This window comes from Perca flavescens, chromosome 23 (genome assembly GCF_004354835.1).
Source record: "Perca flavescens isolate YP-PL-M2 chromosome 23, PFLA_1.0, whole genome shotgun sequence".
In the NCBI taxonomy this organism is placed as follows: Eukaryota; Metazoa; Chordata; class Actinopteri; order Perciformes; family Percidae; genus Perca; species Perca flavescens.
Window position 1 is genome coordinate 14,423,774 of NC_041353.1, and position 27,774 is coordinate 14,451,547.

General features: G+C 40.3%; 1 protein-coding gene across 2 annotated transcripts in view; it reads right to left on the reverse strand.

The window, feature by feature from the left end:
- Window positions 1-324: 324 nt before the first annotated feature.
- Window positions 325-27,774, reverse strand: part of atxn7l1 (ataxin 7-like 1) — a 28,051-nt gene continuing 601 nt past the window's right edge. For both annotated transcript variants that reach the window (XM_028570785.1, XM_028570786.1), the window contains exons 2-13: window positions 27,677-27,745; window positions 20,946-21,050; window positions 13,948-14,059; window positions 13,331-13,529; window positions 12,754-13,181; window positions 9,404-9,486; window positions 7,256-7,512; window positions 6,071-6,266; window positions 4,998-5,119; window positions 3,812-4,351; window positions 3,186-3,438; window positions 325-1,890 (exon numbers count right to left, since the gene is read on the reverse strand). In XM_028570785.1, coding sequence (XP_028426586.1) covers window positions 1,873-1,890; window positions 3,186-3,438; window positions 3,812-4,351; window positions 4,998-5,119; window positions 6,071-6,266; window positions 7,256-7,512; window positions 9,404-9,486; window positions 12,754-13,181; window positions 13,331-13,529; window positions 13,948-13,963 — 2,112 coding nt within the window. In that variant the 5' untranslated portion in view covers window positions 13,964-14,059; window positions 20,946-21,050; window positions 27,677-27,745 and the 3' untranslated portion in view covers window positions 325-1,872. The remainder of the gene's footprint in view (window positions 1,891-3,185; window positions 3,439-3,811; window positions 4,352-4,997; window positions 5,120-6,070; window positions 6,267-7,255; window positions 7,513-9,403; window positions 9,487-12,753; window positions 13,182-13,330; window positions 13,530-13,947; window positions 14,060-20,945; window positions 21,051-27,676; window positions 27,746-27,774) is intronic.

Here is a 27,774-nt window from a genome sequence, read left to right on the forward strand (position 1 = left end):
CACAAAGGTGCAGTTTGGCTGACATATGTGCATATACTGTATTGTATAATTTACAGTATTCTTTAACTATTAGTAAATAGCACATACTCTATACAATTTCTGACTTTTATGGAAATGGGACAGTTTTCTTTTTTGGAGTTTGCAACCACATGTGAGTGTTCCTTGAGTTAAGATATTTTTGTCAGACAACAATATAAGCTACACATAACAGTTATTAGAACATGCCTGAATATATATATATATATATATATATATATATATATATATATATATATATATATATATATATATATACACACACACACACACACATACACACATACATACATATATATATATATTCTTTTTCAGAATTGGCCACGGTATGTGAACTGTCTGCACGGCGAAATGGAAATGGCATACACAGCAGCCACAGTCAAAGTTCATATTTTGCTGTGTTTGTGTATTAATTAGTAATAATTTAAAAACTTGCTAATGAACAAATTCCTTGAAGATTTTGTGAAATCAGGCCAATCTCATCAATATCATTTAACACAGACCTAGGTATGGGGGCAAAAATACTCTGTTTAGCTCATATTTAGTAAAAGGGGACAATTATTAATAAATACAAAAATAATAATCGATATGTACACATTTTCAACAATATGAACTATCATAATACTTTCAACATTTCTTCAAAATGCCATAGAAATTACTCTTATCCTCAAAAAGTCTCTTTAGCTCAAACCTCAAGGGTCAACAGGAAAACAAACGATAAATTATAAAAATTAAAATAAATTAAAAAAAGATTTAAAAAAAAACGATCCAACATGGTAGTAATCATTCCTTTTTGGATGCAAGTCCTGATGCACAGACAGGAGTTTGTGTTTCTTTCAACATTTAAAACCAGAACTAAGAAAAAACAAACAATCTTCAAATCCTATATCGAAATACATCGGCATCATTGGTAACATAGATCTTTTTTTCTTCCCTTGTGTGAACAGGTCCTTGGTGTGGCACTGCTGGAGTCAGTGAAGAAGGAAGCAAGGGGGAAGCGTGGGCTGTAAGTGCACTTTGAACACAGGCATGCTGGGATGGATAGGGAGAGAGGGGAGGGGGGGATAAAGGGAAGATGAGAATTGTAGAGATGTTGACAAAAAGTAGGAAAGAAAGATGGAGAGAAATAAAGAAAAAGAGTTTGAAAGAGAGGAAAAAGCTGGATAAAACCAAAAGTTAAAGCTGCTGTTGTCTTCCATCTATGAGGAAGAGGGAAAGCTAAAATCAAGAGAAAAAAAGTGGGGTGGGGGGTGTTGATGTGGCATAAATGAAGGCTGAGTCCTACAGTAGTCGTGTCAGTAGGTCCTTCAACCATCTTACTCACAATAACAATCACAGACCTCTTCCCTTGTCACTGACCAGACACAGGAATCAGGAAAATGGTTAAAACAACCAGAAAATAAACTGATTGTTTAAAAAAAAAAAAAAAAAGGTCTCCCCCAAAATTGTACAGTGGTGGTATTATATTACCAATGCCTTGAAAACGTGAGGCATATTCCCTTTTTCAGAGGATGCATTTTTTGGAATCTACCATCTTGTTCTTTAAAGACTGTGACCACAGTCAGGGCACAGCAGTTTTCCATCAGCGATGGAGCCATCCATTATCAAAGGTTAAAGTTGGAGAGTGAAAGTAACTGCCAGCCAACTGTGGGCAAAGAGTCCAGATCCCCAATGTCACAGCAGGTGAACTGAACCGTCATTGGATGAATAGGGGTGAAACCATCGGGATAAAGCAGTCTGATTGGTGCTGTCAGCGGAAGAGTGGTGAGGTCAAAGGTCACAAACGGTGGTGGGCTGCACAGCTGCCCAACATTCTGTCCATGAAACAGGTTTCTGTCAGTGATGCAACTTGGCCTGCAGGGAGAAGAAGAGAGAGACCTACTGTATTAGCTGGCTTTCATTTATTATTGGCTCAGTGGTGGCTTTACTGTGTGTGAAGCAATTTCTAACATCAAAATATACATAAAACAAATTCCAAATGCCTTTAAACTGCCTTTTCCCACCTGACTTGTGCACTTATTTATTTATTTCTTTACCAATTATTCATATTAGGACTGCCCTTTTTAATAAAAAATCTAAACTATCATCAGACATACCACAACAATGTTTGGGTTCACCTGTAAACTTGTCATCTTAAGCGAGTTTAGGATTTGTAGATTATTTTTGAAGCTCTGTGATTTAGCATTGTATTGGTTATAGTCTGGATCAACAATGGTATATTTCCAGGATAACTGTCTGACACCTAATGTCCCTATGCTTCCACTCTCTGTGTTGCAGTTCCCAAAATACCTTTGCTTTGGGAAACAACAAACTTCAAGGTAGCAAGCTACATGCTGAAAAAGGCAAGAACATTTTGACCGTGCAATAAGGCAGGCCTGCTTGGTTCTTTCGGAAAATGATTTACATATGTTTACGGCATTTACTATCAAACTGGGACGTTTTGGGACTGATTGGTAAGGATAGCTTTGGACGAAGTACACGCGGTGATACACTGGTAAGAGCAAATTACGTTTAACCATGTATCCAGCTAATTTAAATAGCACACACTACTGTATTGTGTGAACAGTTAACTTCATTTAATATATTATGTGGCGTTTTCTTTTGTGGGGTGCAAACGTTCCACCAAAACAAGTTCCTTCCGGAGACCATTTTGCAGAGCCAAGGTCGCTGTGTCCAGAGCTTAGCGCTGCCTAATTGATGGCTATTGGTTTAAAGAAATGCAAACAACTCAGAGCTTTTCTTCTCCTATCCCAGAATCTGTGGTGTAGCCAGTCCTTACTCCACAGCTCTGTGGAGATAGGTCTGGCAATGCGAGAATATATCTGTTATAACCGTGACTGCTGACGGTTTAACAAGGCTAAGTGTTTACAGCCATGCAAACAGCAACGTGAGGCTGTCCTTAGACACAGTGGCGCTTTGAGCTAAGTGCAAATGTTAAGATTTGTTTTTGTCAGACTTGAAATGTGTTTTCTTTGTTTTTTTTGATCATCAATAAATATGTTTAGCTTATTCAGCAATGGATGTGAAGGTTGTGTACATATAGACTTTTAGTAGTAAGGTTGGTTTGACAATTCAGAATTGAGCACACCAAATTACACTCAGGGGTATATTCCTACTAGGGATAATAAAAGGGACAGCCCAACACCTACATGTCTTGGGGACTCTGGCCCCGAAGCCAGTATTCCCACGCTGTCGCTCCCATTCCCAAAGAGGCTCTCCAACCCGCCCGGTCTGCTCAGCTTGCTGGCCTTCCCTGTGTACGAGCTGGGACTCCTCCTCTTCCTCCCCTCTGCTCCTTCTTTAAAAGCCAAGGGTCCGGAGGGGGAAGCCAGGGGCTGATGGGGGGCAGAGGCCGGCTCCCTGTTGGGTGAGTAGGGTATACTGGTCGTGCCGAGTTCGCGACTGGAGACCAGAAGAGGAGGGAAATTGCCATGATATATTGTAAGCTCCAGTACAATTCTCGCTGTACAGTCAAACCTATTTGGACTTCTATAAAATCATCACAGCAGATTTTACAGTGCTGTATATGTGACAGGAAAGTTAAACACCTGTCATCACAGTGTTATCACTGGTGACACTGTCCTCTCCGTTTACACAATGCTCTCCTGTTAATAAATCCCCCTCATGTGTTTCTCAACATACTGTACTATGTTGTGTTGAGCTGAGCCTGTATTGTGTTGTTTTTAGTCCTGACTTTTAAGATCTGGCTCTCTTTCAAGGCTGATCAAATACATTCCTATGACTGTCTAAACTTTAAGAACAGCCCTGTACCCACCTGTTCTGTGAGTTGTGGCTTTGAGACCCATCGGCTCTCGACAGCCAGTCTTCTCCGCTGCTCCAAAGCCTACTTCCCCTGTGCCCAAGTCCCTTTTTCCTGGCTGGGGTTGCTGCTGTTGCTGCTGCCCCCCCTGAACCTTGTAACCTTGGATGATAGCTGCTGCCGTTCCTCTTTTGATTATCCACAGTCGGAAACAAGGAAGAAGGAGAAAAGGAGGAGTAGGAAGAGTTTTTTCTCCTCTTAGATCCCACTACAGAGTCCACCATGTCTTTGGATGGGCGGCTGGCTTTATGCGTGCCGTTACGGGCTTTACCCAGTGCAGAAACTGGGGCGACGGGCTGCGGAGCGTCTCGAATGCTGAACACCCCGGCAATGGATGCAGACTGAGGAAATGTGGCAGTGTAGGAAAGAGAGTTGGAGGGGGAGGAGAGGGGAGGAGAAGTGAAGGAGGTGGGAGGGGGAGTCTGTTGGGAAGTGACGGGGGAGGTACCAGAGGAGGAGAGGGAGAGGAGGCTCTCAGCAGCCAGAGGCACCTTCCTAAAACAGGAAGAGGATGTTAGAAGATAAGAAATGCACCAATTAAGTTGCTTCATTGCCATTATAGATTCTAAGTACTAAGTACTAAACCTTAAATACTAATCAATATGTTGTATTTTACTGAACAATGGCTTTCTGTGTTTACACGAATTGGGAAGTTAAGAATGATTGTCTTGAATCTTTAACCTATTAGCTACTGGTCCTCTTCTCATGGTTTTAATAACATGATCACAACTCAAAAACTATTCCTTTCCCAAACTTTTTTGAATGATTCTTTAATTAACACGTGCATGCAAACCATTTAACTTTTTCTCTTGTTGTATTTGTGCGGTTCTCTCTACTGCTCTTTAACCCTAAATTAACTGGCTTGACATTAAAAATCACTTCCTGTCCACTCACTGAATTGTATTTCTTTTCCTCAAAAAAACAGGTCAGTCCACACATCACTTCCTCATATTTACACGTGCTCATAGTGACAGTCATCTGACAAAATCAAATCACATACTGTAGTTACTCCTGTGTACATATAGTAGCTTGGAAATACATTTCATGAGTGATGTGTGCCTTAAAGTTGACTTTAATGTGAGAAAAGCTCTACCCAACCAAAGAAACAATTTACACACAGTGTATTTTCTTGCACACTCACCTCCACATCTGTGCATTCAGGTGTTTCTCCACCATGTTCTGGAGCGCCAGCCTCATCCTGTCCCATCGTCTGTCAAACACATAGTGGCCCCGTCCCATGAGCCTGCTGCTGAATACGCAAAACTGGAGAAAAAACAGAAGGGAGGTAAGGTGAAGCATGAAGAGAGATATTGATGGGAGAAAAGGAGAAGGCACATGAGAAAAATGAGGAAGACAGGCAGATGAATTAAGATGCAGAGAAAAGAAAGGAAGAAAAGAATATGAGATGGTGAGAGAAAGAGGGAGGAATTAAGAATTAAGAGGTGGGTAGACAGAGCAGAACGTAGAGTGAGAGAGGCATCAAATGACAGAAACTGAGAGATTGATGGAAAATAACAAACGACCAAGAGAGAGCAGAGAGGTGATGGAAAAATACCAAATTAAGACTGACTAATAACACAAGCAATACTAAAATCTACTCAAGAACTTAACACGTTCAGAGATCTAAAAATAGAAGCTGTAAACCCGAATATCTCATAAGCTACAACAATATTACCAAATAAATGCCTCTTTTTAGTTTCAAACATAAGATGTGACTTTGTTTTGAACACATATGCAAGTGTGCAGCTCAATGTTTTACTGTCACTGGTTAAGTGAAATTATACACAATAATGTCAAATTTAATTATGACAGGAAATGAGAGTCATGTATCCTTCCTGTGATCACCTTTTTGGTCTTAACCCAGATTCTGAACAACAACGGTTTCTCAATTAATCCTATGTCTTCGGGAGGGCAGTTTGTCAGGAATAGTCAGTCTGTTAAACAGTGTGTTCAAACAAATGCCCATTAAATACAGTAACATAATGGCCAAATATTACTGCTCCATCGACATACTGACATCAAAACTGCACACAACTCTCCCGCTTTTTTGTGTGCACTGAAAACACTCGATTTTAGTGTCTGAACATCGACAAAATCATTCCTCAGAGTGGCATTTAACAGCAGACCCTGCAGGGTACAAATGGAAGATAATGCCACACGGTTATGGACTATAAAAATGTCTGTTAGTGCAGCATTATTAGTCAAATTATTTACCCCTAAAGGCTGTGGGTGGCGATTGGAGTAGTGAAAGGCAGGTCTGTCAGTGTCCTCTAGAGTCTCTGCGTCTCCCTCATCACTGGAAAGTCGACCGCCGTCTGCTGCTGCTGCCACCCAACTGTGGGGAGACTGCTCTGGGTTAAGGGCTGGGGCGGGAGGAGGACTGGAGGTGGAGGTGGTGGAGCCAGGAACCCTAGGGGGGACATGGTAAAAATAAAGAGGGGTGAATAAAAGAAAGGAGAGGAGAGGGAGCAAGGGAGGGGGGAGTTGGAGGGAAACGGAAATTAAAATGAGAAGAGGAAGGGAAAGAAGATGAGAAGTTAGTGGTATGAAGAAGCAAAGAAGCGATTGGAAGAAAGAAGGGAGAAGAGGGTTAACAAAGAGGAAGTGAAAGAGAAGGATGTGACAGAAGTAATGCAAGAAAAGTAATGTGCAATAAAAAGAAGAATGGGAGAAGAAAATAAATGAAGAGTGAAAGAAGGAGGAGAAGAAAGAAAAGGTAAGGAAAGCAAGATGGTGTGGAGGATGAAAAAGAAGGAAGTAAATAAAAGGAAAAAAGACAGAATGACAGAAAAGTTTTAACACAAAAACAAGTGTAACAATTTTTTTACAGTGACAAAACCCAAAATAACTTCCTTTTTCAAACAGAGGATCATCTTCTAAATAGAAAGAGGAAATGAGTTTCTCATAACCCTTTTATTAGGACAGACTTGCCATTACTTTACTTTTGTTTCTGTTGTTTACAGCATCCCCTGGTGGGAAAAACATGAACAGACAAGGATTTCCCATGCATCTGTCCGGGCCCAGTACAGTTAAACTCCATTGATGTGAAAAAGTATTCAAAGTCATATACATTAAGCAAGAGTAAAGATACATTGCTAAAAAGTCTTAAATCACTGGGTATATTGTGTGCACAAAAATAAATAATGCTTAAGAAATTAAAAGAGGAGACTTTTGTTCAGAAAGTGTTGCTTTTCCTGAAACGTACAGATTAAACTTACAAACTTGACTGAAAGAACGTGAAGAAATAGAATTATAAAAATGCAAAATCTGTTGGAATACTATTTAACTGTTTGACTTAATCTTAGGAAATATGTTCCTAAAAAGGGGAACCAAATAATAGTCCGTATATATACACATGCTTAGTTAATACTGTGTGTGTGTGGGTATCCACGGTCCTACCTGGGTATGTGTGCATTTGCCAGCCGTAGCTTCAGCATGGACAGAGGTCGTCCATTTGGGCAGTGAGGCTTGCTGGGACATGTGGTCTCTTGTGACATGATACTCTGGCTGCTGCCTTCCTTCCCTCCCTGCGATCTGTCCCTGTCTTTCTCCTTCGCTCCTTCATTTAATTTTGCACGCCCCTTGTGTTCGGCCAGGAGGATGTTGAAATGTTTGCTTCGGCCGGAGACGTTTCGGCGGTGGGTTAAGGAGTGAGTCTGTGGCAGCCAAAGAAACACAATAAGAGGTTAATAGCAATTTCATACTTGTCCGTTTGTAAGCTAATAAGAACTAAGTGCAAATATATATTAGGGTTATTTCCACTTTGTTAATGAATGTATTGATCTGTGAAGAATGGCTCTCTGGTTTCAGGAAAGTTTCCATAATCACTGCACCATGCTGCTGTCCACATCACACCAGACTAACATGGGTAAATACTGCCAGTGCATGGTGAGTTTGTCTTCCCTTGCAACTACTTTGGAATGTTACCAGTAAGGGTGTCACCGAAATTAAGTCACAATCTTGAATTTCGAATTAAAAAATAGAATCGTCGATACTGCCACGCCCCCATGTCACGTCCGGTCGGCTTGCCAAGCGGAAAACGAAACATGTGTTGAAGTGCTGCGAGTCAGTCAACCTCCTCTAACTTAGCTAGAGCCAGTCAAAAGATAGCATGGCAACTGCAGATGCAGGAGACCCATCAACAGAACTTGAACCCCCTCCTCTTTCACTGAAGTCGCCGGTGTCGAAGTATTTTGGATTTCCAGTGTGTTACGTTGACAACGTTCGCGTAGTCGACAAAAAAACACAGTTTGCAAGCTCTGCTATGTGAGTGTACCATATTCTGTGTCTTTACCATTGCACATTAGCCTAGCAGCTAGCAGAGATTCCTTCTGCTTATAGCTTAATCCAGACAAAACCGCACAGTTGAATTTCAGCCTGCATGAACGTTTTGTAGCCTAAACAGAGCAGCTTACAGTATATTGGTTATATTAGAGAGAGCAACAGGTTAGGGGACTGCCGAGTCTTCCTCTCTGCTCTTTGACTGCTCAGCTGCTGTGAGGCGAAGCGTCTGTCCTCGGCATTGTTGGCAAACTTTTATTTTTTATTTTTTTTACTTTATTGATAAATTGTCAAGTTTCCAATTGACTGAAGATATGTTATTGTTACATTATGTAGTTAATACATGTTTTAAATTTGACAATGTAGTGTGATACATTGCAAACAAAGGTCAGATATTATATTGCATGAAAGTTTAGTCTAAAAATAATGAAAAGATCGAGAATCGAACCGTGACATTAGAATCGAAAATGTAATCGAATTGAGGATTTGGAGAATCGTGACACCCCTAGTTACCAGCTATCAAACATTTGGTTTTCCAAAAATCCTCTAAAGGATATACATGTGAGGCTGGTGAATTACTGGTTTAAACAGGTAGTGTGGCTTTTTACTCACTCAGAGATAATATTTTTAGCTTCTTTTAAAAGACACACTACTCTAAAATGCATATTATATTATTTCTCTCTCTCTCTCTCTCTCTCTCTCTGAAACCAGGTCCCTTTGTTTACAGTTGTGGTTCTGATTGGTATAAATGAAAAATGTTATTATAAAAAATTATGAAAACTTCATTAATCTCACCAGCCACTTTCTCTAATTACTTAATAACCAGTTTGAAGTGATTAGTAAAGCTTGCTAGAAGTAATTAAAGGGCAGTAAAATAGAGTTTTACAGCTGAAAGATGCTGTAGCCTCATCCAACATCTATAATTACCTCATCAAGGGAAGCGTGGGCCCTATAATGCCTCAGCACTGTTACTGCGCGCTGAGAAATGGGAAGTGCAGACGTATCACAGAGACAGACAGGGTGGCAGACAGGGCCATAGCTGTGGGTTGAAGTCCTACAATAGTAATGCTAGTGCACCCTTCAATATTATTACTCTCAAAAACAAACAAAGCTGCTTTTCTGGTCAGACGGCCATCAACAGGAAGCAGGAAGAAGGGTCAGAAACTATTATCGTCTCCACAGAAATTACAGGTGGAGAGTGTGAGTGATCATATATTTGTGTGTGTGTGTGTGTGTGTGTGTGTGTGTGTGTGTTTTTTTTGTTACCTTGCAGGTGAGGGACCGTGTGCAGGGCCGCTTAGTCTCGGGGTCCTGGACTCCACAATGCTTGTTAGGATCAAACACTCTCCCTGTAAAACATATACACACATTAGACTGGTTATTCCCTCCCTCTTTCAAGTATCAAACCACATTTTCTGGGAGTGGGAGCCTCACAGTACAAGTGCATTAATTTGTCTCTTTAGACAAAGCGGTTCACTCACTGACATTTGTCTATTCACATATTTCATTGTTCGGTTAATCATTCAGCTATGGTCTACTGCAGTCTAATAGTACTATTCTGTGTGACATGAGTAGCAGTGTTTCCAAAATGATAAAGTGTACAGATCCTGTAAGCTGTAATCAGCTAACAGGACCTACTGGCAGCCGGACAAAAGTCAACTGTGACTGTGGTGTAGCCATTAACTTTTTAAGACTATGTCAGCTTGCAGCCAAAAGTCTCTGGTGTTTATCGTAAAGAGTTAGTGTTAGAAATAGCAGATTTAGGATTAATATGGAACATTCTTACAATACATTTCCTCAGTCAGCTTCCTACATGAACACACTATTTTGTGCCAAAGTTGGAACAGTTAAGGTTATTTCACAAGCGAGATCTCTATACTACTGGTTTTCTCCGTTCTCTTCTCACTTGTTTGAAGTGTGCAGGATTCAGCAACATTTGCAATCAGAATGTGATGGGAGCTGTTGAGTAGTTTCACGGTCAATAAAATCTGATCAAACCACATACCACATTGTGCTAAAGAAGCAGATACAATTTTTGACACTAGTATAACTAAATTAGAATATATGTTCCCCTCTTTGTCATTCAGTTAGGTCTAAGACCCCATTTCCACTTGGTATTAAAAGTACATGTGTTCACACCTGGCAGTAGAATGCGTCTCCAAATGTGTCTTGCGTGACCACTTGTGATCGAATTTCACTTCCCCGCTCTGAAAATAAACACGTACATAATTTCTGGTTGCATATAGGCTGGTTGTGTGTATCTGTGTATATAATTTTCTTTTACTCTCACACAGAAACGTGCAATGACTAATGAAAAGCACTGCCTAGTGTCTGTCTATGCGCCAAAGGATGTAACTTTTCTCTGTGCCACGGCGTTATGTAAACATTTTATGAACATAAATATAAGGATGTCTACTACAGGTTGCCAGGCCTTAAAAGTCTTTGTGTTCAGCTCTTCGTACTTTTGTAGCTCATAACTGAATCTCTGTGATTTGAAATTTAGTTTCTATATCTATTTTATTTTAGTTTCATGTTGCTTAAAGGGGTCGTGTTAAGCTATTGTTAATGAAGTCCCAACATTTCCGGATTTTGCTGCTTAAAAATAAAAGCTTTCAAATGACAAAATAACGCGGGACTTTATTGTGAAGAATTTATAAAAAATGAAACCGCTCCGCCCATTTACAGCCACTTATTTGACCACTCAGCCTCGCCAAGTTCTAAACAGCAACAGCAGACGTTGCAACGTAAAAACAGGAATGTAGGGTAGGACGCATTCCATTACACATTAATACCAGGTGGAAATAGGGTCCGAGTCAGTTGTTCAGTTCTGTTTTGGTAAAATCTTTGAGGGCCCATTTTAGTTCAGAATAAATTTGTTACTTTTTTTTAAATTTTTTTGGTAAATTAAAAACTCACATTAAAACCCACATTGTCACTCCCTGCTAAGGTAGCAACAAGAGCAATTATAATGACAGCACATATTTTAAAGATAATTTTTTGGGGGCTTTTCCTTTTATTTAAGTGACAGTGGATAAGCATGAAAGGGGAAGAGAGATGGGGGACGACACGCAGCAAAGGGCAGCAGGTCGGATTCGAACCCGCGCCACTGCAGGACTCAGCCAACATGGGGCAAACGCCCTTACTGGGTGAGCTAGAGGCCACCCTAACAGCACATATTTTACATAGTATAATCAAACTAACTCAAACAATTCATTCACTCTGTTGTAAAACTGCATGTAGGTCAAAGTTGATCCAGGAAATAGCTCTGCTATATGTTTACAAGTGACTGTTTGGGCAATTACTTTCAAACAAGTGTTTTAGATAATATGGTAAAACCATATTACCAGACCATTGTTTTAAACGTAATGATCATAATGAACTTAGTTGTAAAGTAGTTGCCAAGTCATTTCATCTCAGCAATGAAGTTGGGGAACAAATGTTGAAATGATTGAGATGTTAAAACTATCAAGAATGATGATCAAAAATAAGAATTAAGTTACAAATTTTCAAACCAAACTTTTGTGAATGTTCTATACTGATGCAAAAGTATTGCTCAGAAATACAGAGAGACCTTTGTTGCCCCACACAAACAAGCAGGCCAACATCAACCTCCAGTCAGCAGGTTATCTTAAACAGTGTTACTGTCAGAGGGCTGTAATCTAGTGCTGGCCTTTGCAATAATCCCTGTAATCTTTCTGTGCAGTGTGAGGCAACTACAATGCATAAGGGTAGACAGACAAACATGCAACTGTTCAACACCATCAAACATGCACTCTGACATTAACAAACTCACATGCTCACTCACAAGTTCACACAAATTTAAAAAGGAAGTTGAGATAGAGAGATAGAGAGATAGAGAGAGAAAAAGAGAGAGAGGAAGATAGGTAGTGTAAACACAGACTGAAGGAAGACACTGATGAGAAAGGGAAACCAAACAACCCAAAAAAGCAGAAGAACAAGATGAGTGAAAAACACTCAGAAGACAGAGAGAAGAAAGAGAGAAAATGGCAACAGAGAGAAGGAGACGGGAGTGTGTGAAAGAAAAAGAATGAGGCCAGAGCTTGAGTGTGTGAGAGAGAAACAAGGAGGTCGAGGCAGGAGGTGGAGAGTGAGAGGATGACAAAATATAGAGACAGAGGAGGTGGGGGAAATCTCTCAAGAAGGCAAGCTGCTTTTTGGCAGCGGGAGTTCATGAATTAGAGGGTGTAAATCAAAAGGCTCAGGCACAGCGAGATTGAGCGCAAACGAAGAGAGAAATGAGAGAAGAAGAATAAAAGCTGGATAGAGAAACATGACAACATGCATCAACATGTTTTGACTTTATCGCTATGTATGTTTTTACCTCTCTTACTTTGAGATGACCACTAGGTTGACGTTACGCATCAATGTTAATTTAAAAAGAAGAAAGTTGAGCAGTCAAGGAGCAAAGCCAGAAATATTTAACTCTTCCAGCACATATTTAGACTCCAACTACTGCACCTATTAGTCAGCAGTGTGCACTGTGATGCTCCGAAAATTAAAAGAGTGTCACTGTGAAACATGAGGTGCAGGGAAAACAACATGCATGCACAAGGATTTCACCCGGATCAATATAGAAAAGAATTCTTAGGACTGACCTGAGAGTCTTTTTTGTGACCCGCAGGAAGTCTTAGGCCCGTTATGCTGCTTCTTCCCCAATGGCGACGACGACGAGGGTGGCAGAGTGCCAGATCGGTGGGTAGGGGAAGGGGACGGGGAGGGTTTCCGGTCCAGCAGGGAAGGCGAAGGTGTAGACGACAGCCGTCTGTCAAGTGGAGAGCGTGCCGGACTGGGCCGCCCGTCCAGAGATGATGGCGAAGCGGTGGAGCGCGGTGTGGACGCCCCGCTGGTGCCACGGCCGTTCACGAGCTTGTCGCTGGATCGTTGGGAGGCCGCGGGAGTGAGGGACTGAGGTTTGAGGGAGGAGGCGGAGGAGGAAGAGGAGGTGGTGAGGTGCACATGTGATGTAGAGTCGGCACGGCTGAGACAGGGCATCTTCTCCAGGCTTACGACTGGAAGGGATACACTGCAGAGGGGGAAGAGTGTAGTTAAAGCACTAAATATTTTGGGAGAAGCAAAAGCAGCATTTTATGAAACTCCAACAGCTCCTAAAAAAAATGTTGTGGGGATGTGAGTAAGAAAGTCCTCATATTCAATAAAGAATGATGAGCCCACCACGTCCTGTTCCGTGCCCCCTTTGGTGGATAGACAGCAAGAGGCGCCTTGCTGAAGCAGGAGTGAGGGTAATCTTTAGGGACCCTGAAGGCCCGCGTGTCCCCAGGACTGGGAGCCACCGCGGGGGCCACTGCAAGTGCTTTGGGCTTCATGGGGACCAAGGGGCTCCTGGAGGTGGCGGGGGAGCCGTGACGCTTCTCTGGAACAGGCCAAGACAGAGACAAAGTGTGTAAGGTCACATAGATGGGTGACAGCTGAAGACACAGGAGATTATATAATATATAACATTGGTATTTATTTGGTTCTACCATGCTTAGGTGCCAAGTGGCAGAACCTTTTCACAAAAAAAGTATTTTTTAATTAATTAATTTAGTGTACTTTGCTCTAATTAGCAACTTTCCTGACACCATCTGAAGTGTCCTTGTGTGATTAACTCCACCAATATGTTATTATGCAAAGTTCAAACAAGAGCCAACTATTTATTAATACATTTGACCCAGATCTGATCAGAATACACAAGTGAAAGGATGCTGAGACACAGAAATAAAATAGAGGGGAATAAATCACAAGACTGTGGGAGGGAAAAAAAGTAGGGGAGGAGAGAAGCTCACACTTACGGTTTTTGCTATGCATGTCTTTGTGGGAGAGTCGGAGAGGGAATGAGAGGGTGTGGTCCAGGACTGTCTGTCTCTCTCTGATTGTCTCACATGGAAACTATACCCCAGCTACCTGAGTGAAAACAAAGGGAACATTTTTTTACAAAAAAAAAAACAGAGAACGGAGGTGTAGAAAACTCACAATAAGTGTTTTGAATTGTGTACAATGGTTTAAAAGTATTTCAAATTATATATAACATTTAGCTCTAAAATGAGGTGTAATGTCATTATGTTCACAGTCCAAAACAATGTTATTCTAATCTACCAGCTGCTTCAGAAGGTAAATAACCTACATCTGAAAGACCTAGCTAGATTTAGCTGATAGATACCATGGTGAAAAGCAGCGGTTTTGGGATAAGACCGGCCCATGTGGTTAGCCGAATTTCCTGTCTGCCGAAAAGATGCAAATCGAAAACTGCAGAAAACGTGAGTGAGATGAGGAAATACACCTAAAGACAGCAGCTCAGTTAGAATATACAGAATATAAATTTTACTCAGAAGCTTTGATAACAGTCAGCAGTTAATCGTGTCATTAATATTCACCATGGAAACATACAAATACAAATACGGTTTCAAATGTACAAACATGCGCAATCATCAACATACAAAACAAATACGCAACTTTACTTGTGGGCATAGCCACATATGCTCACAATTACACAGATTAAAAGGTGAAGTCTGCAATTCTAATCCAATACACTTTGTCAAATTCAGCATATCTCCTCACAACCTGTAAGCTTTCCGTGTGCGCACTGAAAAAAAAAAAATCTGGTGTTCATACACAGCCCTGGCTCTGTAAATGGCAAACAAACAAAGTGGCTCGCACCGAGCCACACAACACTATACAGACGGCAAATCTGGCACGTGCTAATGTTCTGAAGGAGCACTGACGGGAGGGGTGTATTTGTTTGGGTGTTGAGTTCAAATCAATAATCTCTCCAGAAAAAGAGCATCCACCTTTAACAACAAACGTACAAAACTTAATGTCCACAGGCTTTAAAATATTTGATGGAAAGTGTGACATGTACAAGCCAAGATCAAGCTTAAACAACTCCCTAATAAATCCCCACACACACGCACGCACGCACGCCTGGGGCTCCCACAGCCTAACCACAGGCCTTCAAGTTAAAGCCTCACATAACCTGATTGTGTAAATCCCAACAGGATGGTGCCCCCACAGATCTTGTAGCAAGCACAGAAAACCAGACGTCGTATCCCTGAGGTTCCCATTGGCTCGTGACCTGTGCAAATTGTACAACACAACCAGTAGCTAGCCGCTGAGCCGTCATACGATTACCCTCACCCGTGGTGCATGGCTGACAAAGATTTTCCCAAAAAACCTGTTGTGCAACTAGCATAGCATCTGAGGGCACGTACAGGAAACAGAGCAAAGGGACCTCTCACCTTCATCCAGTGTGATGAGGGAGATAATCCAACTCTGACTAGAGTTAGATTAGAAGACTGATCCAGTCTCATGTCTGTAGAGTAAATATGTATCCACTGCCAGGAGCCGGTTAACTTTACTTTGCACAAAGACTGAAAGCAGGGCAAAACAGCTAGCCTGGCCAAGAAATCGTCCTAGAACCTCAGTAAAACCACAAGGTGTCATTTTTTTTGTTTGTTGTTGTACAGAGTAAGCAAATGAGTTATAACATGTTAATTAGTGAGCTACAGAGGTGCTGGCAGGCGGATTTTCTTACTTTCAGACAAAGCCAGGCTAGCCGTTTCCTGTCTTTGTGCGAAGCTAAGCTGGCCAGCTGTAGCTTCAGTCGCACAGACATGAAAGCGGTGTTTATCTTCTCATATAACCCTCTGTAAAAAAGCGAATAAGCGAATTACCCAAAATGTCAAAATATTCATTTAAAGTAGAATCATTTTAGAAAGGGTGTCACCAGTGTAAAACAAACTCTTGACCAAGTAGCATCGATGTCTTGCTTTACTCAGCATGCAGCATAAGGGATTCAGTGTGTGTGTGTGTGTCACAATGTTCTACAACCCAGTTAATGAGTGTAGTAGTAACAGCAGCAAGTTGGAGAAAAAAAAAAACAGAGCAGACAGACTGACCGACCCTGTGTGTTTGCTCACAGTGCATGAGTGCACATGAAAGTGTACTGCAGGTGACTGAGGGAGAGTGTGTGTACAATGTGTGTGCAAAGTGTGTATTGAAGAGATTAGCCACTGCATGTATAAGTATAACAGGTGTGTGCATGGGGGTTTGATACCACTTATATACTGCCAGTGTGTGTGTTTTTGTCCAAGGTATAGTCTATACTGTAAGAAGTTTGCATGCATATTAGAGTCATACGCCTCTACATGCAGTGTGTATACATGAGTATACTTTGCAAATTAGTATATGTGAGAATGTGCGTGTGCATGTGTGTGTGTGTGTGTGTGTGTGTGTGTGTGTGTGTGTGTGTGTGTGTGTGTGGGGTGTGTGGGTGTGTGTGTGTGTGTGTGTGTGTGTGCGTGCATGTGACAGGTGTGTAAATAGGCCAGTGGAAGCAGAAGGCCGGGGAGGCAGCTGTATTCAGAGTAGCAGGATCAAAGTCCAGAGCCACATTTGCAGGTATGCAGCTACAACATTAATAATTTCACACATTAAATCACACATTCTTTTTCATTTTTACACACCATTTTAGTCTACTCAAATCACAGATCAATGAAGCTGTACTATAGCTACATAAACATTGAATCTTAAGAAATATGAGATGTGCCCTTTGGCTAAGGCAAATAAACCCTTTACTTTGGGTACGTTGGGGGTCCAACTCAACCAGCTATTCAAGCTATGTTGCATGCTTTTCTTGGATCTCTGGATTCCTGTTCATTTTTCTATTTAATGAATTCTCTATATAGTTTTTAAATGCTGTATGAAGCAAAAAATTAAGAATTTGAATAAAAAAGTAATTCTGCAAAATGACAGAACAAAAGTGAAGGTACTGTTTGGCTAACTAGATTCATAACTGTAAAATTAAAACAACATAATTATGGGCAGCTTAAATTGTGGGCCAACCAAAATTATAAAACCCTTTACAGCTAATGTATCTACAGTAAGACATAATGAACTTATTTGTAACATAGCTCTTCCTGTGAGTAAGGAGCCAGTAGGGAGCTAACTGCCCTGATTTACAATACATGGATGTCTGCCCAGGCAAGGTCACTAAGCCACTCGACCACAAGGGCACCCTCACTACTAGGTTCTCCTGCCTGCCTGTTGTTATGGCAATGCTGAGAGCCCAGCTGGTTGCCGATTGGCTGTTGACTCATCCTGTGGGTGGAGCCATTGCATGATGAAGAAGCAGAGGCTGTCAGAGCTCAGCTGGGTTTGTTTACATTGAACAAGGAGCAGCAGAGAGACTCAGAGAGAAATTAAGAAAAGCATCTATGAAGATTCTAAATCATTCAAGTTATCTAGAAATACTGAGTCAAAGGCAATGAAGCTTATATTGGAACCAGTTCATTGAAAGCATTGGGATTCTGGTAGTACACATACTACTGGAAATCTATATTAAAAAAAAAAAAACGGCATGTCTATGTCTTTCATAAATGTAAGTGAACAATAACACAATCCCCACATAAACAAGGCAACATTTACATTAGCTACACTTTTATACTGTTAAATATGAGATAACCAAATGTTAGCTGGCTAATCAAACAAATAATCAGACAGTAAGCATAGAGAGATGCCATGAAAAAAAGATCACTATGAAGGGAAGTCATGGTTAAAAAAGGTGCTAACCACTGCTCTCTTGCAAAGATCTAGTCTAGAAAAGAAATTGATAAATGATCAATTATGTTAGAAGATGATGACTTCTGAGTAATGTCTCTCCTTTTGGTTCTCAGATTGGGGTAAAAACTATTTTGATGCCATGCACTTTGCATTTTTTTAAACACCATACAAATTGAATTGCAAAGAAACTACCTTGATGTAGCAGCTGGCATTTTAATTGGCCCAGGCTAATGGTTCACACAGCCAAGTCGCAATAACACAACAGGATAATGAGCAACAAGACCAGTAAACTAAACTAATCAGAACTTCTGTGGTTAAGGGCAAAACTTTCCAACAACAGACAAACATCATGTGATGTGTGATACTACACCACAGGCCCGGCACACATTGTTACACAACAATAAACTCAAGACAGGGAAGCACTGCGAAGCATGAAGAATGAAACCGAAAGGAAACAGAGGATTGTTTTTGTTGTTGACCTGCCTCAGAGATTAATTAATCCACCACTACTGCAGAGTAAAGTTGGAAGGCAAGTAGAGAGAGAGACAGACACCACCAACCCTTTCACCGTGCACTCGACTTACTCACACATAGCAGGCCACCAGCAGTGGAGACAGACTGAAAGAATGGAGAAGAAATTGTAGTAGATGAGAGAATAGGAAGGAATACATACTGACATATCTGAACAGCATGGTGCGTTGATTTGTCCAAACACGCAGCATCAAAAGCATGACTTACACGCACACAATTATCAGTTGTGACCCTTAAATTCCATAATTTCTCATGGTGTTCAGGGCCCAAAATGTACCAACATATGAAATGCTCCTTTAAATAAACTCATACTAATTATACTAGCCCTTAGAAAACACTTAAATATGAATAAAGTTTCAATAATGTTTCCACATTCCTTCAAAGAGTGGTAAAATCATATATCTTCATTGAGAAAATGTCTGCACATTTTCTCTTTACAAGCTCATGGGAGTGATCATGGCACGAACACTGCCAGTGTGAGGGATTTATTTGATATCCCACTGTGGCCACTTATGCTAAGAATATACATGCTTGCTTTACTCTAAGGAGATTTAAATAAACAAATCCACTAAATGGAACAAGTCTCTGACGTATAAAATACAGTTTATCCAAACCTTTTTGAACAGAAGATGTGGCATATATTAACACCCATATAGCAAAGGTCCAAGCTTAAGTTGTCACCACTCTCTTCGTCACACACAGCAAAGCTTGAACAGTAAAAGGGGTGTGTATAACTCAGAGCCACTGACCACTGGAGCAGCCAACCCCCTGCTCCTCTGTGTGTGCATGCATATTTGTATATGTAAGGCCTCAGTGCTGATTCGACGCACAGTTCAAGCATGAAAGCAGATCCCATGATGGATACACAAGGCCAATGCTTTGCAATGAATACAAATGCAGGGTCACAACATTTAAAGTAGAATCCCCAGCAGGGAACAATGGCACTATACTTGTGAGGATGTTACAGTAACATGAGGAATGAGCAACAATGGGAGGAAATGCATAAAACATCATAAGACAATCTTGACAGGGTCAGTTCCTAGAGGCAATCCACTCAGCAGCAGGTCAGGAGGAGCATTTTTCATGTCATGACACAGAGCATTTGTGTGTATAGGTCACTGTAGTTAAAATAATAAGAACTATAAAAGTATATGATGAAACAAGATGAAAATGATTCAAACATACAACTTGCAACTTGGCCTGCTGGTTCACTACAAAGCCTGCTTGTTATCATATTGTGGCCTGCGGATAGCTTGGTTTTATGGGGAGCTCTCAGGAGATTCCCACTCCTGTGTGTGTGTGTGTGTGTGTGTGTGTGTGTGTGTGTGTGTGTGTGTGTGTGTGTGTGTGTGTGTGTGTGTGTGTGTGTGTATGAGTATGTTTTAGACCTGTTGTTACTGACTCTGTGTGCATGTCAGCAAGCAGAAACGCTGCCAAAAAAAAGGGGGAAGGGGGGGACAAAACAACAGCGCTTGCCAGGAGTCTATACGTGAGTGAGCGAGTGTCTGTGTGTGTGTGTGTGTGTGTATGTGTCTCACAATACCACTGACCTCTTTCTGCTGAGAAACAGAAAGTGAGAATGTGTGTGCATGAAACTCCACTGGGCTCTCTCCACTCAGTGAGAAGTGTGTGTCTTCGTTAAGCGTGACCATGCCCCCCCCGCCCCCATCTCTCTCAGGCTCAAAACAGACAGCTCAGGGTGGTGCACGTGCTGCCAACAGAAGGAAGCAGCAGCCTGATGCGAGCGAGCTCAGTGGAGCCACAATCAAAAACAAACAAGAGGTAGACGGACAGTGTTGATGGCCAATGAGAGCTGGGCTCAACAGTGTTACCACTTTAACAACTACATACTCTTAAAAGGTGAATGCATAAAACCTCCTATCTACACATTAAACTTTTTTTTTTTTAAATCAATCCTTTCTAATTTAAATTTACATTTTAATACTTTATTTGTTTAATGTACAAATAACTGATAGTGGCAGAGCAACATCTCAACTAGATCTATCAACTAGTTTTTTTTTTACTGAAGATTACAGTCTCCATAGCAACAAATATTGCATTTCATTAAATTATAGTACGCCTACAGGTGTATAAAGCACATGCAGCTGAACAATGTGTGTGCGTATCATATCTATTGGGCCCAAAAAGCATTGTTTTCTACAATTAAAATGTTTCAAATTAATTTTCCAACCCTGTTTGAAAAGAAAATCTGTAGCATTAAATCAGTAAAGTAGAGAATATCAAAAGCATAATCCTAAGAGCAGAAATAGTTATTCTCATAATTGGCTGTGTCCATTTACTTATTTCTTGGATAAAAAAAGCTTGTCCACTATGCTACATCTGGTCCATTATTCTTTAAATGATTTACTGTTTTCCAGTTATTATCAGCCTGCTGAGTATTAGAAGGTATAACCAAGTGGTGTTTATTAGTGTGGAAGATATATTGTAGGTAGAATATCTTTCAAAGGGGCGCCCAGATAGCTTAGTTGGTAGAGCGGGCGCCCATATATAGAGGTTTACCCCTCGACAAAGCGGGCGCATGTCATTCATTTCTCTCTCTCTCTCTCTCTCTCTATGTCTTCAGCTGTCCTGTCAAATAAAGGCCTAAAATGTCCAAAAAATAATTGTGTGTGTACCTTGGTAAAGTGTATGATTACGCCCTGAGATTTATATGTGGGACAATGCTGTGTGCGTGTCTTACCATAGTGTGTGAGGATGCCATGAGGAGTGACCACCTGATTGCAGACATGGCAGACAGCAAGACAAAAATCCTCCGGTGCTGGAAACTGGCTGCAGACAAGCATCTCTGAGAATGACATGAATAGCACAGACCACATTTTAGAAAAAAAAGAACAATCAGACTTGTATGTTTGTAGTATGTTTTTGCAAAACTCAATTTGTTTAAAAACACCAATTGGCTAATTTGTTCAGGTGCTCAATGCTACCACTTTATCACACTGTTCACTATCAGTTGTATCCAAAGTAACTCTCAGTGCAAAGATATCCAACTTGCAAGGATACAAAACAGAAAAGGTAAGAAAATTCTCACAACTGAGAACTGTGTAGAACAAAAGAGTGGGGAAAAAAAACACAAATAAAATATATAGTGTACTTTAAATTAAACTAAAAGCTTCTAAAACTCCCCCCAATAAAGCTGCCAGAAATTGAAGCTCATAATGCTTAACATTATTATTGAGCTTTGGAGCTGCTTTTCAGATAATGAGAGTCACAATTATCAGTAACCTGGTGCATCATAACCAACTGTTCTCCACAGAAACCCGGATGATAATGTGTGTTCTAATCACTAAACAGACGGGCATAAAGAGACGGACAGAAAGGACAGTCAATCAGTTCCAACACACTAGCATGCTGCATTCTAGCTAGCATACAGCAATGTTGTGCCAGGAGTTAAAAGAGATGCCCCACCCACCAAACTAAACTGAAGATTGACAGAAATATGTCCAATGGAAAATAACCACTATCTCTTTGGCTAAGCTTGCTGTACCCAAACAAGCTCTGCTGACAGAATTCACAACACTTATTAGCATGGGGCTTAAGCCAGATTTACTGAGGGGAGGTGGGGTGTGTTTAGATGTGTGTTTGTGAAAGCTTGCATGGGAAAAACTGGAGAATGTGTGGGTGTGTGGTTGCATGGCGAGTTTTGTGAAGTCATGCTTCAGGCCCATCAGAGTGTGTGTGTGTGTGTTACTCAAGGTCAAAGGCATATCATACAAATATGTAGACAACAGGAGCTTGTGTGTGTACATACTGCCAAAGGTCAGAGTGTTCAAGGAAACACACACACACACACACACACACACACACACACACACACACACACACACACACACACACACACACACACACACACACACACACACACACACACACACACACACACACACACACACACACACACACACACACACACACACACACTCATGATCACTTGTAGGAATATTTCATAACTTTGGAGTAATGTTAACAAGATTACAGTTAAATTAGGGTAGAAGGGTAATGAGAATGAATCGAATGAAGAGCAAGATAGTAATACCAAAGCGCTAACTGATATTAGCTGCTGAGGGAGAGGCTTTCACATCAGGCCCACCGTTAGATGCCAAGCAGCTGCATTGAAGCAGTTAGCGGTAAGATGCTTTGCACGAGTTCACCTTGTCAATACAAAAGAAGAGATTATTTCTCACTCATTTTCCATGCCCATAATTTCTAACCATGCTGCTGTATTTAAGCCACAATTCAAACTCTTTGCTTCCTGTTTGCCGACCAGAAACTGCTTTCCCTCACAAGCAAATAGACTGCAGTGTTTGTTTTTGACTTGACTGAAACGGGCCTGATCTGGGCTGTAATACAAACACAAATGGAAAGGTGTGGCTGCGTGTGAAAAACTACTTTTTAATAATGTCATTATAGTCAACAGGTTGTTAAGTGTTAATAACGTTGTAATGTGAGCAGTTGAACAGAGCCTGGAAAACACTGGTGCAGCTTAGTGCAACCTGCCAAGTGGTTTCTGCTCAAAAAGGTTGCTCAGCATCCCCACAGTTTGTGTTTTTCCTGTGATCGTTTTCTGTGTAATAAACTACACAGAAAGCCCAGCCAAAATAAAATATGCAAAAGGACTTTAGTGGGAGTACTGCAAAAAAAGCAAGAATGCAATTTCCTCTGCATCTGCCAAGTTGAATGTAAACTAAGTGGGTAGCCCATTTCTGCAGCCTGAATTGTGCGTGTTTCTTAAGCCAACTGCCACACGGTGCCAAATGACTGACAGGCCTTAAAATTAACTACAAAAACAATCAGTCACTGGTGAATAATCATGTTTGGAGATACTAAAACAATCAATCGTTGGACACGGATTACATTTAGAGTAATAAATCAACTTCCCATTGATCAACTGCGGTTGGAAAGCAACTTCAAAAGAACTTACAGGTAACCAAAAATGGTTTAAAAGCTCGGAGTAGGGCGCCTGGGTAGCTCATCTGGTAGAGCGCGCGCCCATATACAGAGGCTACACATATGTCTCTCTCTCTCTCTCTCTGCTGTCCTGTTACAAATAAAGGCCTAAAATGACAAAGAAAATTCTTAGTTTAGTAGTATCAACATGGAAAGAAAAAGAGAGCATTAAATTACTCAGCCCTGCTCTAGAAAACCCGAGGTCTCGCTGACTAACACCCACAGTAAGTAATAATGCAACTGAAGCAAAGAAACAGCAACATGTTTCACTGAGTAGATGACCTATAATCAACCAACTTAGGGGAAACCTTGGGCATAGGAACTGTTCCAGAGGAGAGTACAGGCAGCAACAGCTTTGCTTCAAAGTAGTTTTTTGAACAGGCACACCAGATAATTATTGGTACTGCGTAAAAATGTCTAATTGAGTAAACTTACCAGTTTACCAGCAGCTGGCTGGCAGTTAATGTTGCAGACCCCAGGCTACAAACTCGACTATTCTCTCCATTTTCACAAAACTCTCCAAGATCTAAATCTGAGTTAATCTTACAGAGTTCAAGATGTTTTTCGGATCTTGTATAAAGACAATCCCAAGTAATTTTGTTGTTGTAAACAAACCTGTTAGCAATAGTAATAAAGCAGTAAAGACAGCATGTCACAAGGAGAAACTGAACAAATGTGCTGGGTTATGATCAAGAAATCTAGACTGGATAAACGCAGCCCGATCTGCCGGCGATTTGATTTCGCCCTGCAGCTCAGGCTGGAAACCTGTCATTTGAACTATGCCCGTTGATCACGCCTCTTGTGCAGTGGAAAATACAGAGCAGACTCCCCAGACTAATGTTCAATCTGAAAAGATTGAGCTTGGTCTGGTGATAGCCAGACTACAATAAATCATCATTCTTACTTCTCCTATTACTGTCTAAGGCGTCAAACATCTGTTTCATCAGGTATAAAAGCCAGGCTGAAAATGAGCTCCAGTCAGGGAAACTACTACATGAAGCCATTTATGGATTACAAACGGTATGAATGGTTTCACTGATATATCACCACATGTGAAACTAGAATTACAATCTAACATCTAGACTGAATACCTTGACACCAAGGACAAGATCATTCCACTCCAATATCTTATCAGAAGGCTTTGACTCATTTGCTTCTTTTTTTGTCAAACATTCCCTCTACTTCAGACTATGCTTCAATTCTGACAATATATTAAAGGCTTTTACAATTATTTTCATTATGAATTAAACTGCAGGTTATTTTCTCTATTAATCGATTAATTGTTTGGTCTACAAAATGTCAACGATTTATTTTTTACGGTCACAATGTCCTAAAGCCTAAGGTGGCATTAGTCATATTCAGTTCACTATCACATAAGATGAAGAAAAAAAAAGAAGCAAATTCTCAAAATGGTTGCCGATTTTTTAATTTTTTAACTAATCTTTTCAGCTCTTAAAGTTTTTGATGTAGACTTTACACCATTTTGCTTCCATGCAGCTTTCACTCTGGCAATCTTTCATATGGTGTCATGGATCTTGAAACCACCTCGCTTTATAGCATTTGCAAAAAGTACAAGAAATGTATGCATCATTTTATTTCACTGCATTCAAGCATTGACAGGGCAATATGACTAATTTCAGCATGAATCATTTAAATCCAGACAATAGAACCACATTTACTAAATGACTAATTTTGAATTTCAAATCCTCTGCTAAAAGGTTTCAAAAAATCGGAGGAAACAGCTTATGTATTGTAAAAAGTATTGTGCTACAGCTTGCACAATTCGCATAAAATGCTGCATGTTTTTTCTAACAATTTGTAACACTAATATTTTTATTTTTATTTATCCTTTATTTTACCAGGTGATGTCCCATTGAGATAATCAAATCTCTTTTACAAGGGAGCCCTGGAGCAACAGATAATAATAACTGACTAATAACTGTACATTTACAAAAATCACGTAATTTTATAATAATAATCACGTAAACAATTTTGTATTCTATATGTACTCCTGACAGTAGAATAATACAATATAAACTTCATGCAACAAAATAAAAAATACTGTGAAACCACCAGAATCTTAAAAAATACAGGGATACAAATGTTTGGTCATACCACACAGCACTAATATTGAATACACTCGAAGAAGGCTATAATAAATGATCACCTAAAGCATCGCTATAATGACATGATGTTCTGAAAATTGCCCTCCCTACTAAAGAGTGTGGTAAACATACAAGGAGAAGCATTACAGCACTGCCTATTTCTAGTGAGATGATGACAGTGGCTGTCCGTCCAGCCCGACAAAGTTGCTGTTGGTTGTCATCATCTCCACTGTGTATGTGTGTGAGTGAGAAAGAGACATAGATACCAATCACGTCCTGCACCACACACACCAATTACTGCCAACCAGAGCTCACCATCTACAAATATGTGTGTGTGCACTGAAGTGTCAAGTGAGTAAACATGTAGCCTAATATATAAATCAACGATGAATTACACTACTCTCTGCTAGATACAAATTTACAAACAAAGACGTGCTTCCCTGTGTGTTTGTGAGGCTTTAGGGTGTCTGTGTGCATAGCACTCTCAGCGGGCCTTAGTGTCTTGTTGCCAACTGATCAGCAATTCAGAAAAAAAACCTGCTCCAGTTTGGCTCTGAGAAAGGAAGATGAGGCATGTGAGTGAGCAAGCGTGTGTGTGTGTGTGTGTGGGAGGGGACGGGGGGAGGGGGGTGGGGTCGGTATTTGACCAGGGAGAGTGAGAAGAGTTTTCCCAGCTCTGTGTGTCACTGTGTTTGTACGAGGGCTGCAACACGTTCAAACTTTCAGCGATGACTCAAGTGTGTCAGTGTGCAGCGCATGGTCCTGTGGGTAATTATATGTTGTGAGGTGTGGAGGAACTCTTCTGGCTCTGTCCCTTGGGTGTTGGGGGTGTGGAGGTACCTACTCACTGCCTAGGGGCACCCCACAACCCCCTCAAAATACATATGATTTATATAACTATATTCTTGCACAAAAGCAACACAGCTAAGACAATACATATAAAACAGACTTTAAGTCATACACAAGCTTCACTCATTAAGGACACGTCTTACCAGTATAACACACACTATAGACCATATATATATATATATATATATATATATATATATATATATATATATATATATATATATATATATATATATATATATATATATAGCCTATATACCAAAAACACACAACAGTCCAAGCACTTCTAGTTGACTGCTGCTGATACTGTACAGTATTTCTATCAAACAGGCTGACAGAGACTACAGGTAATACTGAAAACACATCTGAACCCCTGCGCTGCCGCTATATTCATTTATCTCCAGCAGCTTTGCTTAAGTTTAATACGTATGACATTTAACACCGTCACCTGGCCTGATGTTGAAAGACCCAAAACATCCAGTGACCTCAGGTTACATCACTAATGCTGTGTCACAAGTATCACAACATAACAGCTACTGGTTCATATTTGATACTAGGGCTGGGCAATATGGAGAAAATCAAATATCACAATATTTTTGACCAAATACCGGGATATCGATACCGCAACGACATTGTAGTGTTGACTATTGGTGCTTTCACAAAATATTTACACAATGAGATTTTTGATAAATAACCATCAGTAAAGTGGATATAATGACTAAGTGGGTAAAGGCAAATAATACAACTGTTACAACAGTCTGGTAAGTTCAGAAAATGACATTACTGTAATGCAGGCTTTAAAACCAGCAAAAGACAACACTCATGCCATATTACAATGTTACGATATCCAAAATCTATGAAGATATCTAGTCTCATATCACGATATCGATATAATTTCCATATATTGCCCAGCTCTATTTGATACTGTTAACAATGAATCATATTTTGTGTTGTGTCTTTCAGGTAGAGCTGAAACAATTAGGCAATTAATTGTCAGTTAATCAATAAAATTAATTGATAATCAATTAATCATTTTTCAAGCAAAAACTGCAAAATATTCTCTGGTTCCAGCTTCTCTGATGTTTTTCTTTTTGTCATGTATGAAAATAAACTGAATATATTTTGCTTTTGAACAGCTGTTTAGCTGAACAAGCAATCTGAAAAGAGCTCTGGGAAATTACTTTGGCCATTTCCCCCAATTTTCTGACATTTCATGGGCAAAAGATTCATCGATTAATGGAGAAAATAATCAATAGTTACAGGATACTTACTGTAATACAGCTTTGTAATACAGACACCATTTTTCTATACTTAAGTATGCATTTAAAAAAAGTAGTAATGTAAAAGTAGTAATGTAAAAGTATGTATGATGCCCAACAATGGTGGTTTCTGTGACAAGGGGTTCAAAACAGAAATATTCTGGAATCCTAATGCTGCAGAGCATGTAACAAAACAATAACAAACCATCATAGTGTAAGTGACAGCGTTAAGTATCCATTAGTGACTTCCTCACCTTCTTTGCTGAGCCCCACGGCTTCAGCGAGGCAGTAAAGCTGTTTCTCGCTCTTATCCAAGGACGAGTCTGCGTCAGAAAAAAAACACAACAGCCAC